At 33.5% G+C, this 16,208-nt stretch overlaps 2 protein-coding genes across 2 annotated transcripts; one reads left to right on the top strand and one right to left on the bottom strand.

Annotated features, from left to right (window-relative positions):
* Nucleotides 1-383: 383 nt before the first annotated feature.
* On the top strand, nucleotides 384-1,628 carry LOC122601698 (F-box protein At3g07870-like). The gene has a single exon (XM_043774438.1). The coding sequence runs from the start codon at nucleotides 384-386 to the stop codon at nucleotides 1,626-1,628; it is 1,245 nt and encodes a 414-aa protein (XP_043630373.1).
* Nucleotides 1,629-2,841: 1,213 nt separating this feature from the next.
* Nucleotides 2,842-10,421, bottom strand: LOC122600840 (protein BREVIS RADIX-like). Its single transcript, XM_043773615.1, has 7 exons — nucleotides 10,385-10,421; nucleotides 10,171-10,230; nucleotides 7,884-8,056; nucleotides 4,506-4,858; nucleotides 4,188-4,317; nucleotides 3,447-3,772; nucleotides 2,842-3,257 (listed from the first exon to the last, which is right to left on the bottom strand). The coding sequence occupies exons 3-7, from the start codon at nucleotides 7,992-7,994 to the stop codon at nucleotides 3,179-3,181; spliced, it is 999 nt and encodes a 332-aa protein (XP_043629550.1). The 5' UTR covers nucleotides 7,995-8,056; nucleotides 10,171-10,230; nucleotides 10,385-10,421; the 3' UTR covers nucleotides 2,842-3,178.
* Between the last annotated feature and the right edge of the window lie 5,787 nt (nucleotides 10,422-16,208).

Raw genomic sequence — 16,208 nt, 5'->3', positions numbered from 1 at the left:
AGTCGGATACCTATAGATGAAAAAAAAAAAAAACGTTCGACTAGATATTAACAAAAAAAAAAAAAAGTGTTCGAATGTACTCAAATTTTCATTTCATCAAGTCCATGGATAATTGTGGTTTTGTGGTGGCCATAACTTATAATTTTCAAAAGTCAGTATCTATCTGTAGAAAAAAAAAGTGAAACTCAAATATTAAAATATACTTATGAATAAGAATATAAAAAGAGTAATAATTAATCCCAGTCCAGTCCAGTCCAGCCCAGCCCAGCCCAGCCCAGCCCAGCCCAACGTAATTTCTTATTTCAGTTACAAATGAATGAATAATCCAAGTAAAAAAAACCAAACCCTGCTCCCCGAAGCACTGAACAGCCGCCCCCAAAAGAATGTCAGACAACATCCCATTTGAAGTCCAAACCGAAATCATCCAAAGAATTCCAGATACAAAATCATTGATTCGGTACAGATCGGTCTCAAAAGCATGGAAGTCTGTGATCGATAGCAACAAGTTTGTCAAGGCTCATACCCTACGTCATCATCAGGCACACAATCGTCATCATCTACTTATAAAGACACTCGATTGCTCAAACTGCAAAGATTGCACAGGTGATATTCCTATTTCTCAACATTGTGATCATTGCAATTACACACCTGTTAAATATTATTCCATTCTTGATGATGATGATGACGACGTCACTTTCCCACGTCATCAAAAGGACATTAGTCGCGTGTTCGTTCCTGATTTAGTTGACGAATTTAGTCGTAGATCGATATATAGGTATGATTCCGAAATACTCGGTAGTTGTCATGGCTTGTTTTGCTTGTATGAACCTGAAAATGATACTGCTATTATTTGGAATCCCTTTATTAGAAAAACCTTTGCGATTCCGGTACTTAACGAATGCGAACGGTACTATATGACTGTTGTCGGTTTCGGCGTTTGTCCTCGGGATTTTGACCCTAAGCTTGTTAAGATTACTTATGTTTATGATTTTAGTGAATTACAAGATGTTAATGATGCTAGCACCCAAGTTGAGGTATTTGCGTTAAGTTCGGGAGGGACTTGGAGAAGTCCGTTAAGTAACAACCTTCCTCATAAATCGATTCAGTTTGGATATTATAAAGCAGTTGTAGGCAGGTTTATTTATTGGGATGCCGTTGATAGGATTAATAATACGGACGTTGGAGCAAGTGTAATCATGTCATTTGATTTGACAAGTGAAGAATTCACCAAAGTTAACCTCCCTGATTGTTTAGCTCTCCACAACCCGGATACTCATTTTTCGCTATTTAACCTAAGGGAGTCTCTTGCTGTTCTTGTTTATAAGCTCAATAGTGAGTTCGGTCGAGAAGATTATAATGTATGGATGATGAGAGGCCATGGTTGTACTAGATCTTTTGATAAGCTATACTCCATTAACGCACCGATACATTCAACACTTGGATTCCGCAAGAGTGGTGCACCCATAATTGAAGTGGATAATGACAAGGAAGATTATTATAGACATGAACGTGCACTTGCTATCTATGAGCCAAAATCAGAAAGCATCAGTTACATCGGAGTTTATGGATTGCGTCGTACCTTTTATGTCAATTCTTACAAGGAAACACTACTTTTGCATGGTCATTGAGATATAGGACCAAGATAATGACCACATTGCAAAGTATGCATTTGAATAGAGGACTTCGGTAAGGTGCAAGCAAAATTCTGGAGATTCGAGTACAAGTTTCATGCATATTAAAAGTTAAGAAAGTTTCAAACTCTTTACAAATGGCTCTATGCTTTTGTTAACTATGAGATCCATGTTTATCATTAGTTATGTTGAATGTTACTTCATTGTAATGATTATGCACTATTTCTTAGTTAACCTTTAATCGTTATGTTTAGTATTTGTGCATCTACTCTTTTCCAGTTGCCATGCTCACTTTGCTTAAGAAGTATAGTATATATGTTTTCTTCATAGTCGGTTTTTTGTTAATAATGTTACACCAGATGATGTGCTATCTATATTAGGACCATTACAACCTGAGTAGCATCCTTCGGGTCAATAAGACCAAGCTGCAACATGTACCTTTTTTTTCTAATGCGGTTATGTATTAAACACTGCGATCCAACAAGTTGCTTGGATCATACAGTGACAACTAAGACACAGTAAAAATAAATTTAGGTTTACAAGAAAGTATTTTTTTTCAAGCAGAATGATACAGGAATAAGCTGAGTTGAAGGGATGTGTTAATGATCTCAACGGCATTTCAAGTACTAACCGGACTATCGTTATTATTGTCTGAGTAGATATACAAGGCATATGATAATAACCGGACTAATCACAAACCACACAGAACTTACATCTAACTTGGAAGCCGATTCTAATTGCTCATAATTTGGACAGCCTTTCTCTGTTTATTCTACATTACACAAATATTGTGTAATGACTTGACTAGCCTTTATTTTACATCAGATAAACACTGTTATTTAGAAACTTGGATAAATTTCTGCACAAACCACCATTTTAAATCACCAATTACGATCCAAACTCTCACAAAAGGAGTATACAGAACACTCTACAAACGTTGATAGCTATTTTTTTTTATGTCATCCGGGGATGATGAGAACAAGCACTTGCAGAATCATTGTCAGATTTCGATAAAATGTATAAATAAATAAATATTCTGTAGAGTTATTGAGCTCATACTTTCCTTTAAAGACAACCTCATCCTAACTCACCAAGCAAATTTAATCATGTTACATTTTTTTTTGTTTCACTCTGAGTGAAAATGGTGAGTAACACGATATCTTTTCTGAGCAGAAAACTCACACAGCCGGGCTTCATTAAAACAAAACTATTACCAAAAGTTTCTCAAAATTGCAAAAAATCTAAGTTTTAAACTGTTTTGGCTTCTGTACCATTTCCCAATCAACATCAACAAACACTAGTCTCTCATCATAAAGAATAAATACAACATAGCAAATTGCAGCTTGCCAATGTCGAAACACAATAAATAAAAAAATCCACATCACAGACATCCAAAAGGGATGTACAAATCCCTCATACTTTTCTCTAATACTTTTGACCCTCTAGAAACCGATAACTGTATGACTAGTTAACAATGGTTGTATATAATGTTGAAGCTTTCCATAACTTGGCGACGATCTTACTATTTTAGACTGTTAATAGTTGAACTAAAGGTATTGGGTTTGTATTCTCTCCCTGTTTTGTTCCCACCATTGTTTGGCATGCACTTCTCCAAACTTTTCACGACTGCATAGAAACAAGAAATCCAGTTACAGTGTTTATCAACACTTTTACATACCAGTACCAGTTATGTACTATGTATAACGGGTCAATTAGATAAAGTATTTAAACAAAAAAAAGTTAGCACAATAGGAAACATATCAAACAAGTAGAGCAGCCCAGAAATTGCCCAAACTGTAAAGTGGAAATAATTACCTAAATCTGACACGGCGGAGCTCTCTAGTGCCGTCTGTTAACTGTCTGATGGTTATATAAACACCTGGCTCATCTTGCTCTATCCACTCAGAATCTATATCACTAGCATTGCTAACTGAAATCGATGCCTCATCTCTAGATGATGTTGTGGTTCTTGATGCCTCCATAGATGACATTTCACCCTTGGGCACACCAGCCCCGTAAGCACTGGGACCCACATTGTAATGTTGATTGCCTCCATAGTTCCTATTCCAGTCTTTGTTTATTGATGGGGTCATCATTGGGCTTTCTCTTGCATCACCAAGCCTCGAGTAGGTAGAATCTCTCTGTATATTTTGTAAATATATCTCTTTTAACTTACAGCACGAAAAGTTTTACAATAAATCCACATTAGAGGTGCAATCTCTAGTCTTGACCCATTTATTTATGAAGGGGTCAAATCGGGTCAATTTTTTCTCTATCGAGCCAAGTTTAACAAAAAAAAAAAAAGATTAAGCTAATAAAGATGTGGGTCAAATAGACCGAAACTCATATAGGAAGTACTTTAATGCACACAACCTCTTAGATAATGATATTTAAGAAGCTAGCTTATATTTTAATTAAAATAGTTTTTATAATGCTTTGACACACCATTTTCTTTCAGGTTAATCTGAGTATTTAACAAGTTACCCAACCCATTTGTCCACCGTAATACCACTTATATGGTAATGGAAGAAGAATGGTGGAAGGAAAGTAGATTACCCCATCCTCAGACCGAGATGGCGTGTTTAAAGCTTGACAGTTGAACTTCTGGACATTGTAAAGCTCCATTATCCGATCATAGTTCTCACCCCACCACCTCTGAGCTTGCCATTTATTGAACATCTCTCGGCTTTCATATAATAAGTCAGCATAAGTTCAGTGTGAAGTAAATTCAGTTATGGTAACAATAAGCATGAGTAAAATGATAACAAATATAACCCCCCAAAAAAACCGCCTCTTAACAAGTTGTCATGAGTTTTTTACTATATTACATATATACTTTACTAATATAAGACAAAGTCGGATATAAAGTCTTACTTGAACCGAATCCGTTTTAGGTCATTTCCACCATTAGATAAGGAAACAAAAGTAATTTGTACACCAGGTTCAACCTGAGCCATCCATTCTTTGGGCTCATCTTCATCCTCCAACACCAAATGACCAGATTGTCTCGGGGGCTCATATCCTCCACTTGTATGATTAGGATCATTGCTAGTGAAATCCCAAGCAGGAGTAGAACTAGAGCTTCCAGGTTGCATATAGCTAGGGTAGCGTACCCCATCAGAGATCGTCTCAAAGTCTGGGTAACCTCTCTGCCCTTTCTTAAAGCTGCTAGGTGCTATAGGTGGCTTCCCCTTTGACGTACCCGAAACTTTTAATACATCTTTGATCTACACATTATAATGTGAATCAGGAGAACAAACTTATGGAGTACTTAAATGCTTAACACAGTTTTAAATTCCATTACATGATTGGTTTGAGAATTATCCATAACAACATTATCTTTTATATAGATTCAAAATATAGCACAGCAAGACATTCTGCAAACTTTTCCTTTAATTTTTGTAATATTTCCGGTTTAAGTCGACATGGTTATCTAAGTTTAGGCCAAGTTAATAAAGTTATAATCCTAGTGATATCTACCTTAACAATGAAGGATTAAACTATAAAGCCAAATGTTTAAGTCGTCACTTGTATGCCTCACTTTTGTCTTTCTTCTTTATTTAGTGACTACTTAAAGCAGAATAACACAATATAATATTTGCTAAACATATAAAGTACCTAAGCATGGTAATATAGTTCAACTTAAAGGAAATTTCTGTTATATCTTTGCTATAAAGCAAATAGCATCATTTAATCTTTACAAAACAGATAAAACAAAACTCGCAAGACGTGCTTATGCGTGAACTTGGCAACTTACCGTGAAGTATGTTGGTTCATAACTTCAAATCACTAGCTAATTGTGACATTAAGCATGAACATACTCCATTAACAAAACTTTTAACAGATTCAATACCAAATATGGAGAATTTGAATCCCCATTAGATTGAGGGGGTAAGAGTGAAATAGACAAAAATTCAAGGGTAGGTCCCAAAATAGGACACTTGTGTATCACTTTTCCCAACATGGGTGTCCTGTCTTTTCTTAAGATCTATATATATACTTTCATATAGATAAATACACTTTTGCATGGTGTGATTGGAATAAGTTTTCAAGCCATCATTCACTCTACCTATCATACTCTGGTCTTTGTTTTTTGCATTCTCTGTAGACCAAACCACTCCTAACCTACACATCCACTTTTTGATATTATTTGAGATTCTTTTCATATCTCTATGAGTATTCATGTAGAAATTTTGATGTAATAAAAGGAACAAAGAATCTCAATTCATAAGCATAGTACATAAAGTGTAAAGATTTTGGTATATTTAGTAGACTATGATAATAGGAATCATGTTACAAGATTTGTTAAGTACTCTTCCCTATATGCTAGCTATATTTATGATTTGTGCACAATGTAATTATCTTTTTGACAGTAGGACATGTCAAAAACTCAAATCTATTCAACAAAAATACTATCAAGTGTTTGATACAAACACAATTCTATGTTAGAAAATGTAAGAAACAAATATCGGTATATACGCTTATGGGTCATTTCTCTATCGCCAACACAGATTAAACAGTAAACGCCACGCCATATGTGCTTACTTATATATTAGGAATTATGGTGGGCTACGTATCGGTCCCAACATCAACTTAAGAGAGTAATAAGATCATGCTTGAAATGATTAAAAGAGTGTGAGCCATAAATCACATTATGATACATTATGTCCATCTTGATTATTATACATCCTTTAAACTCTAAATAGACATATATGTAACTATGGTCAAGAAACATTTCTAACTAAGGCAGTTAAAAGTTTTTAAATGTCCATAAATGATTAAACACTTTATCATGACAAGGTAAGTATTGAAGTTTTGAATGTTAAATTGTCCATTAGCCTGTGGTGTGTAGATAGCATCAATAAGTATATGAAAGTCTACAGAATGATCAAAATTTAATGTAGCTAGCCGCCTGTTGCAACAACCACTGTAAAAAAATCTTGTAATAAAGTGAAAAAAAAAAAAAGAGGCAAAGTAATCTTCAAGACATGAAAGAAGATTCAGAAAAGAGAAACTAACCTACCAACTTTCTTGGGCAGTTCAAACATTTATTTAATTTTGTATGTCAATTTTGGGCATTCATGTTAATAACTGTTGTTAAGAAAATATTTATTTCAAACTAAATATAGAAAGCCTAAGTTAGAGTAGCAGTTATAATTACAATTTTTTAGAGAACACATTGTTGAACAGATCCCCATATTAAATTAAGTTGTTTACTTTGAGAGTGGAAAAAGGTATGGGGACCTATTTCAAATAATACACTAGATATATGGTAATAGCTTTCTACTAAGAAACAATAGGTTAGTAAAATTAGAACTAGAATAATGCTAAATAGTTACATGGATTAACCAGGAACACAGTGAATTATACTTAAGATTCTAATGAATAATGATTATGGTGACAAAAAGTATTAGTACATGATGTACTTGATAACCATTCATCATTATTAGTTTCTTACTAAGAGATCTTGGCACATTATTTTTACCTTGATAAAAAACTAGTACAATAATCATACAACACGATTGTTGTATTGCCTGGAATGCAATAGTATGTGGATTACTAGAGACAACACAATAATACCACAAATAAATTAGTTTCTAACAACAAAAAAAAGATTCGACGCTTTAACCATAAACCCCATCTAGATCCGTACAAATTGCCTAACACAAAACATATAAATTCACACAATAAGTAAAGTCACTAATCCTCAAGTTCAATTAGACTGCTCCAACTCTTATCTCATGCAATGAATCAAAATAAATAGCCATGAAAACCTTGATACAAAATAGAAACAAATTAAATTCTCAAAATACTTCCCAAAACCAGCCATATACATTCTACATATATTCTTTTTTTTTAGGTGGGTACCAATAAATGTCATAATAAGCATGGTCTGAGCAAGATTTTGTTTTGTTTCACAAAGCAAGAAAAAAGGCGCCACAAAGAAGAAAAAGCATATAGACTACTGCTAGTAATAAACCAATTAAGACAACCCAAACCAAACTAAACTTAAACTATGTACATATGTATATAGAATGAAGACAAATTTTAATACACATATCATACACATTTTGTGGGATTTTTCTTTGTTGACGCTTTTTGGTAGACTTGGGCTAGTTGTCTCATAGACGTTTTGGGGTTGTCATTTGCTATTGGGTTATCTCGACTTCTCGAGTAGCTGGACATTATTCGTTGGTCGCAAAATTAAAAGCGTGTGTAGGATAGAGAAAGATTGAAGGGGTTGAAACTAACCTGCGCCGTTATGCTTTTGACGGCTTCTTTATTACTTGGAGTCCCACGCGCGGCCACTTCCTCACCTCCATCTTCTATTTGTTGTTTCGAACATGTTATACACGTCAACATTTCTTCTTTTTACTTCACAAATTAAAATACGATGTTTCTTTTTTTACTTAATTGATAATTCCCTGCATACCAAAAATACAAAGAATCAAACTTTACTGCCTTTGACGGTATTGACAAACTTAGAAGCTTATCATTAAAAGAATACCAAAAACTATACAATTTAATAATTATGTATAATGTACTATATAGTGCATAACGATAATGTGCACACTTTGCCTTTCATAAAGAAAATTTTGGACTAGAACTAAATTTAAGCTAAACTTGAAACACAATCACCATTTTAATACAAAATGGTGAGCATTAACTGGAATGATATTAGTGTGTTTTTTGTAATTTAATACCATTTATTGTAGTTTGTAGTTTTAATGGTAATTTCAATTACATAATTGTGGGATATTTAATGGAGATAATATTTGCTACAATATTTTATTATGATGAGATTCCTCCTCAACATCTCTCTAGGAAAAATCTTCTTTCTTTATTCATGTACATTTGTTATATGATAACAAGTTAACAATATTAGTATTAGGAATAACAAGAGATAGAAAGCATTATAGTATCATCCTACACTATAGAACATTCATAAGGGCCCACATGATTCCCAAAATTCAAGCAATATTATATGGCTTAAGAATAACACAAGTAAAAAGTTTTATCAAGAAAAAGAAAGAATGAACGTCTCTTGTAGTATTGCGAAATCAAGAGTTACACTTAATTACGCATGTACACTTTGGATGTGCCCACAAGATTTCTTTTATTAAAAGGGGACAGAATATATTCAAAAACTATACAAATTTGATCCATTTGGGTAAAAAAATGAAACCTTGGTTGTATAAGAACATGGACCACATTTTTCTTAGAAGCCAAAATATTTTTCAAGGATATAAAATAATTGTACGAGATGAAATCAATGTTCATTTTTCGTAGTACTATTTGCAATAAAAGAGTGTCACATTGCGTCTTGTGAAAAGCCTAAATAACATCAATCGAAAGCATACAAATCAACTTTGTCTATCACAAAATTGTATTATCATAAATATCATAGATGCGTTACGTAAATGAAAAAAAAAAGGGTACATAATAACTTCATAACAATAATTTATCACACTATATGCATATCTTAACAAATTAAACACTTGTTAGGAAAAGTAGGAAGAAGAAAAAAAGAAAGAAAATATAAAAATGTTTAGTTTTATCTTCTTTTTTTATGTTTAAATATTTATTCAAATTGGTTATTTAATTTGTTACCTTCCAAAAATAAACTCTAAACGGATACTAAAATAGCCATAAGATTGAAAGTTCAATACTTCACAAATTATTTAAAACTAATGAAAAGTTTTATATTGAAAAAAACAAACAAAATGGTTTGGAAAATTCCAAGACAAGATTTTTCTTGGGACAAAGGAAAGGAGGGAATAAATAAATAAAGAGAAAGTGCAGAGCGAGGTCTCTCCGGGATCAGAAAATATTGCTTTCTTTGTTTTTTCTACTTTACTCAATTTTTTAAATACAAACAAATAATATCAAGCTTCAATTCCTTCTTCATTCATCTTTTTGCAGATAGGAAAAAGACATTTATATTATTTTTTTTGCAAAATGCTGAAGTATATATCATTTTGACATAATTATTCCTCTTAAAATATATTATTATTTCATATTTTATTATTAATCTAGAAGATCACCTGATCTTGCTTTTGTCTGCAGCATCAACATCACTTGATGACTTATGACAGAGAGTAAAACAATATAGTATTATATATATATATACACACTTGAAATAGAATGATTTCTATTAACAAAATATTTATTTCTGGTTGTTTTCTTTAAGAAAAGAAAGACATAATGTTCAATCGCTTTATTAGTGTCTGGAAATATTCTAAAACACTGAAAAATGTTTCTGGATGATTTTATAAAGAGACAAAATGGAAAGAAAAAAAAAACATGCATAACTTTGTTTTATAAAAACAAAACAAAACTTGTCGATATAGAATCTCAACAAAGGCACTATATCACTTAAAACAATTACGTCACTTTTTCTTTCAAAAATTTGAGTGGTTGCGTAATTAGAATCTTAACAATTTGAGTGGTTGCGTAATTAGAATCTTAATGGATCGTTGCAGCAAGACCACTCTATCACGTAAAAAAAATCATGCATATAATATACAAATAAAATTACCTTTGGAAATATAGTCTTGGGAGAAATAATCCCTTTAGTTTATCACAAATTAAAGTGCACCTGCAAATACACATTAATTAACAACTCAAAATGAGAACCGCAAAAATAAACAAATTACCTCAAAATCTTTATAAAAGTACAAAAAATATTATTTATTACGAGTATGATTTATGAATGACAACTAATATACAATTAAAGTAGAGATAAAACTTACCAAGAAAGAGTAGCTATTTCCAAAAATAAGCAAAATGGTGTCACATTCTTATTAGGTGACTTTTTATAAATAAAGGAAATGAAACACGGCCGGAGAACCGTTGTCCGGTGAAGCTCCGGCGGCGATATGTGAGTATTTTGTTTGTTTGAAAGAATATAGGGGGTGGTACAATATATATATATATATATATATATATAGGATAGGAGGGAGGGAGGGAGGGAGGTTGTACGTTAAGAATATGTTGTCAAGCCAAGGAACCAAAAATAGCGAAAGAGACAAGATAACAGAACTGCTTCTGGTATTTATATAGGAGAAAGGAAATACTGTATAGTAATAAATAAATGAAAAAATAAAAGAAAAGAAAGAACAAGAAGTTTTTAATATTATTAATTATTTAACGGCGTGTGCTTTACTTCCGTTTGTTGACGGATGGAAACTGTAAGTATTTTCTTTTCTTTTGAGAGAGTGATATAATTAAGAGATACCTCTCTTTACCATTAAGGAGTTACGAGTGCTTTTTTTCGATTTTTTTTTTTTTTTTAGAGTGAGTAATATAATTACTCCCATTAAGGCATTAATCCTACTTCTAATCCTACTTTTAAGGCCTATCTTTATAGGATACTACTTCTATCAATTTCTAACACTATTCATCTCTTCTAGACACACCAAGACACACTCCTCCTTAGGCCCTCCCTAAGGGCTTTGTCGATGGCTCTTCGTTGTTGAAGCCTTAGGGAGCACGCTCGTAGACCGCGAATAATTCAAACCAATTCGATCCATCGATGTGTGAAGACGAGGAAATGTGGGGTCCATGCTTAACGTAAACTAAAAAAAAAAGATTTTTTCAAAAGTTTTCAAAGGAAACGGCTAGTTTTTTTTATTTTTTTTATTTTTACATATATATATATACTACCTTTCACTCTCCTTCTTCACACCTTTCTTCACTACTTCTTTCATTTTCTCCACAATTCCTTTCATTCTATTCACAATATCAACAAAATCTTTCACCACGACCCGGAAGAGGACGAGGACAACCAGACCGCCGCCGACGAGTAGTTTTTTTTTTTAATAATCGTAATGTTTTATTTTTCCTTGCAATATTTTATTTTTAAGTGTGTTATGTGTTTTATTTTTAGTGGTAATGTTTAATTGTAATGTTTTTTTAATTTAGTTGTAATGTTTAATTTTTAATAAAATTAAGTAGTTTTTAGTTTTGTGTAAATATAAAATAAAAAAAAAGTGTGGAAGATGGGTTATCGGGAGTGATTGTGGAAGAGGTGGATGAAGAGAGTATAAAAACTGACGTGACAGTGTGGAAGAGGGTAAGGATGAAGTGCTTTAGGGAGAGGCCTTATAACCCCACTTCTAGCACTATTCATCCATTATTATATTATTTCATTTTTATATTTCACAAAATTAAACAAACACATTTTATTATAATTAAAACACATTTTATTATTAAAAAAACATTACAAAACTTAAAAATAAAACATTAAACACATAAACCTAAGAATTAAAACATACTAAACTAAAAATACAAACTAAACGTAGATATCCTTAAAATACGACCCGTACTTATCCATGAGATTTTTACGCGTAGCCCTTATCTACTCCAACTCGTTTTCATCTATGCCGGTGGGTATTGGCTGCTGCAGAAGTGCAAAAGCGGCCCTGACTTGCTTGCGAAAGCGACCATCCGCTCTCAGCTTCCGCTCCTCCTCTATTTTCTTCCTATCCTCATCAATTTTTCTCATCTGCTCTTCTTGCAACAAGAGCATTCGATCAAGCGTGTTCAAGGCTTGTTCTGACCCACTCGAACCACCACGGCTAGAAGTGGCATCCGAACTACTTGACATTTTCAGGCTAACATTACGACTCGGTGGTCTACGAATTGGGTCGTGTAGAAAAACACACGAAGGAACAAATAACCTTAGCTCGTAAATTCGTGAATAACTATCAAGAATTCGTAAATCATTAACCTAATTTCGTAGATTAGGTCTTGTATTTATACTAGTTAAGTATTGGATCGTATGGGCTTAGGCCTTAATCGCAGATTAGGCCCGAAACAATAAGTCAATCGACTTACCTCGTGCTGACGTCAGCACGAGGTTGTTCCTACATGCTGATGACGTCAGCACGAGGGACGACCCTTGACTCTTTGTTTTGCTTCGTTTAGCTCGTACATAACATCCAATCATCGTTCAAGTGTTCTACAACACTTATAAACCTTGATTCTATGTTCTTGTACCTGCAAAACATTATATAACAGACAAACACAATACAAAACATAAACAGATATAATATTGAAGTTCAACTGTAATCATTAAATATCAACACAAGTTCTTATTTAAACGATTACAAACATAGTTCCTAAAACATAAACGATAATCAAATCTATGTTGCGATTGTCACAACGAATCTGCATCTACAGTTTCGTTCTCCGGCTGGGGGTCTTGGTTGTACCATTCGATCACTTTACGCCAAAACATTGTCTTATCTTGGCTAATTCCAACAATTGAGTCTTCTGACGCATGTGTCCACACTCTAGACAACAAAACCGCCTCGTCTATGGACCACTTCGCCTTCTCCGCTGCAGCCACCCCTTTTTTTGTCACGCGCCTAGGCGGTGCAGGAACTTCTTGAGTTTCTTCTTCCTCTGCAGATGCGACACTAGTTCGTGCCGGTTGTGAAGAAGTCTCACCTACAGGTCTCTGGTAGGACCCACCCGCAACTTGAAACTGGTTAAACTGTTGCAGCAACAGGAACTGCTGAAACTGTTCGTTAATCGATGGCGTACCTAACAAGCTCGTAACCGATTGGTTCATCGCACCAAATGTAACATCCCGAATTTTTAAGGCCAATGAAAATTAAACTTTATTATAGTTTTGACATTAAAATAAGTTTCTAGTAACTAAATTTGAGATACATGATTCAACTAGTTGGAACTTTAGTGCCTATCCGGTATAATACCCACTTAATTTGAGAAATGTCGTGGCATAAGAAGAAAATGCCAGGCTCCCTCTTTTTCCTTGATGAGCCATTCTTTCCATTTGCTTTTCTACTTTCTTCTTCTACCTACTTCATCTTCATAAGTTCTTCATTAGTGATTATGTTCTTGTTTATATCTAAATCAAAGAAACCTTAAGTGATAATAATATTAATAACAATCAAGTAAGAAAATTTCAATTTGATAGATTTTGTGGGTATGTTTGTGTGTGACAAAAATTAGAGAAAAATGAAGAAAACCAAGTTGTTATTGCATATTCTATGTTGTGAAATCTCTCAAAGATTAAAGGTATTTTACCCATTTCCAATTTAATTTGTTATTTGATTTTAGGGTTCTTGAAAGAATTGAAATTTGAGGCTTTTTCATAAAAATGAGCTATATTATTTTAATTCAAATTAGGGTTCATGTAATTTGATTAAAATTGGGGATTTTTAAGTGAAAACATATTTTTCTTGTGAGCTCTAATAATTTGGTTAGTTAGAGACCATACTTGGTTGTTGTCATTGTTCCCATTTTTCATTCTTATAACTTTGTTATCATTGAGTTAAGCTAATGATTTTAGTGATAATATGGTTGTAGACTTTTATGGTCCAAAGATGGAAATAATGATTTTGAGTAAAATGTTGTATGTCCATGTTGATGAGATATTGAAATGATTATTTTTAGTATAAAAAAAGTTTTAGCCACATTGATATGAATATTGAGATTAGAGATGCTCATAGAAACTTAATGTCAATGTGAATTTCGTAAAAGTTGGGTTGGACATTGAGATGCTAGTAAAGATAGTAAACCATGGCATGTTGGCCTTGTGTTTATTGTGATTGTTTTAAATGACCAAATATGCATTGTGATTATTGCTAGGTTGAAAGCTTGTAATTTGTGTTCTTGTGGTCATCATGATTTGGTTGTCGCGAAGGAGGTGAGTATTCTTGCATACGTTTATATATGCGATGGTGGATTCCGTGTGTGATAATCGATTTGGCGTTAAGTCTAAGTAGAGGCTATATGATATGTATGAGATATTAATTGAGTTGATATGGGGCCTAAAAATCCCGAGTTATTGATACGATATGAATGAGATATTGATTGAGTGGATATGGGGCCTAATAATCCCGAGTTATTGATATGATATGTATGAGATATTGATTGTGTTGATATAAGGCCTAAGAACCTTTGAGGCCTAAGAACCTCTTGAGAATATTGTTTAGTGTATATGGACCCATGTATGTCTTGTTAGCGCAAAGGTGAGTATGCAAGTGATGGTATGACGATGCCATTGGCTATATGTGATAGTCCTTTGTGTGTTTTTGCCCTTTTTCGTGTGTATAAACGTATGCAAGATTATTCACTAAGCTTTGATTACTTTTTAGTTGTTTACCCTTTTAATAGGTTGTCCAGGAACTTGGAAACTAGATTGTGCTTTGAAGATTAAAGTTGATTATGAAAGTTGGAAAAGTTAGCTAATTGCGGAAAAATTGGTTTGTGGCTATAACCCATAGTGACTTCTTTGGACTAATGGCTCTTGGTACATTTGAGATGTTGTTATTAAAATTGGTCATGTGTATTTCTGCAAAAATTTCAGTTGGTCATATGGTCCTTGTATTCAAATATATTGGGTGATCTTTTAGTTGGTCATATAAAGGGTTAGCGACCTCTTTTACGATGTAAAACTCCTTCATGAACATTTGAAAGATTTTGAAATGTTTAGTAATGGGATTAAGTCTTATTTGTATGAGTAAAAGGTTATGAAGAGTTTGGAATTGAGTCAAAATGTTGAAAAATGTCAAAAGGAATGTTTTTGGTGTACAACAGTGAGCACGACCTCTGTGTCACAGAGCACGGCTCTTGCCCTGTGCAAAGGTCATGCTCCACTGACCTCGAACCTTGATTTTTCTCGAGCCTTCGTTTGACCTTTTCGAGTCCTGAAACTTGCATAGTAGTTTATTTACATCATTTTAAGAACATTACAAGTGTCATTTCTTGATTTGGAATATTTTGATTTTTCGCGAAAAATTGCCGTATTTTTCTAACTATAATTTGATGTATTTCGGGTTAAGTCATTTCACCAAAGCTACTAAAGGTCCCCGCCATATTAGACGACGACATGGAGGGGGGAGATCCCACTGGTGGAAGGGGTCCCAAACCTAGAAGCGAGTCAAAATCATCCATGGTTTGTTGGTATTGGTTTGTGTTTTGGTTTTGCTTTGTAAGATTTTTGTTTCTCCTACGCATTTTAATTGATGAAATGTAGAGAGAAATATGTGTTTTTGAGTAAGAATTTGGAAGATAGAAGTGAAATGTGAAGAAATGGTGGTGAAGTGGTGTTGTTTAAATAGGAAAACAAAAAAAAAATGGGAGGAGCAGCCTAGCAACGGCTACAAAATTTCAAAAAAAAATGTTTTTTTTAAAATGCAACGTCCACACTCGACCGGGACCCACAGAGCACCACTTTCACACGTCCAAGTTTGGAACACACCTCCCAGACGCGGGCTAGACGCCCTTGCTGCTACTAACGTCTTGCACCACCACTGCGTCGGACGCGCGACTAACGTGCTATAAGGACCGGCCTAATAATCTAATAATACAATATTAGTAAGGAAAAATGCTAGATATAACACTAAAATTCTAGTTAATATGCATAAAAAATTTATATTTTTTATATCAAAAGTTTACCTTTAAATGTTATGATAAATGTATAATCGTTCTATTAACTGTAATTAAAGCTCTAATACTTTATATATCAAAACTCTGTAACTAATAGTTCATTTGTAAACTTAGGTTAACTTTTGTGTTAGGGTCCACAATATCGATTCACGA

This window comes from Erigeron canadensis, chromosome 5, assembly GCF_010389155.1.
Source record: "Erigeron canadensis isolate Cc75 chromosome 5, C_canadensis_v1, whole genome shotgun sequence".
NCBI classification, from domain to species: Eukaryota; Viridiplantae; Streptophyta; class Magnoliopsida; order Asterales; family Asteraceae; genus Erigeron; species Erigeron canadensis.
The sequence above is the reverse complement of the archived record's forward strand: the minus strand, read 5'-3'. Positions and strand labels throughout refer to the sequence as shown.

Coding starts and splice junctions, on each gene's coding strand:
- LOC122600840 (XM_043773615.1), bottom strand. CDS start 7,994: ATGTTGACGTGTATAACATGTTCGAAACAACAAATAGAAGATGGAGGT. Junction 4,318..4,505: donor CTAAAACGGATTCGGTTCAA/GTAAGACTTTAT, acceptor ATTATATGAAAG/CCGAGAGATGTTCAATAAAT. Junction 3,258..3,446: donor CTCCGCCGTGTCAGATTTAG/GTAATTATTTCC, acceptor GTTTCTATGCAG/TCGTGAAAAGTTTGGAGAAG.
- LOC122601698 (XM_043774438.1), top strand. CDS start 384: ATGTCAGACAACATCCCATTTGAAGTCCAAACCGAAATCATCCAAAGA.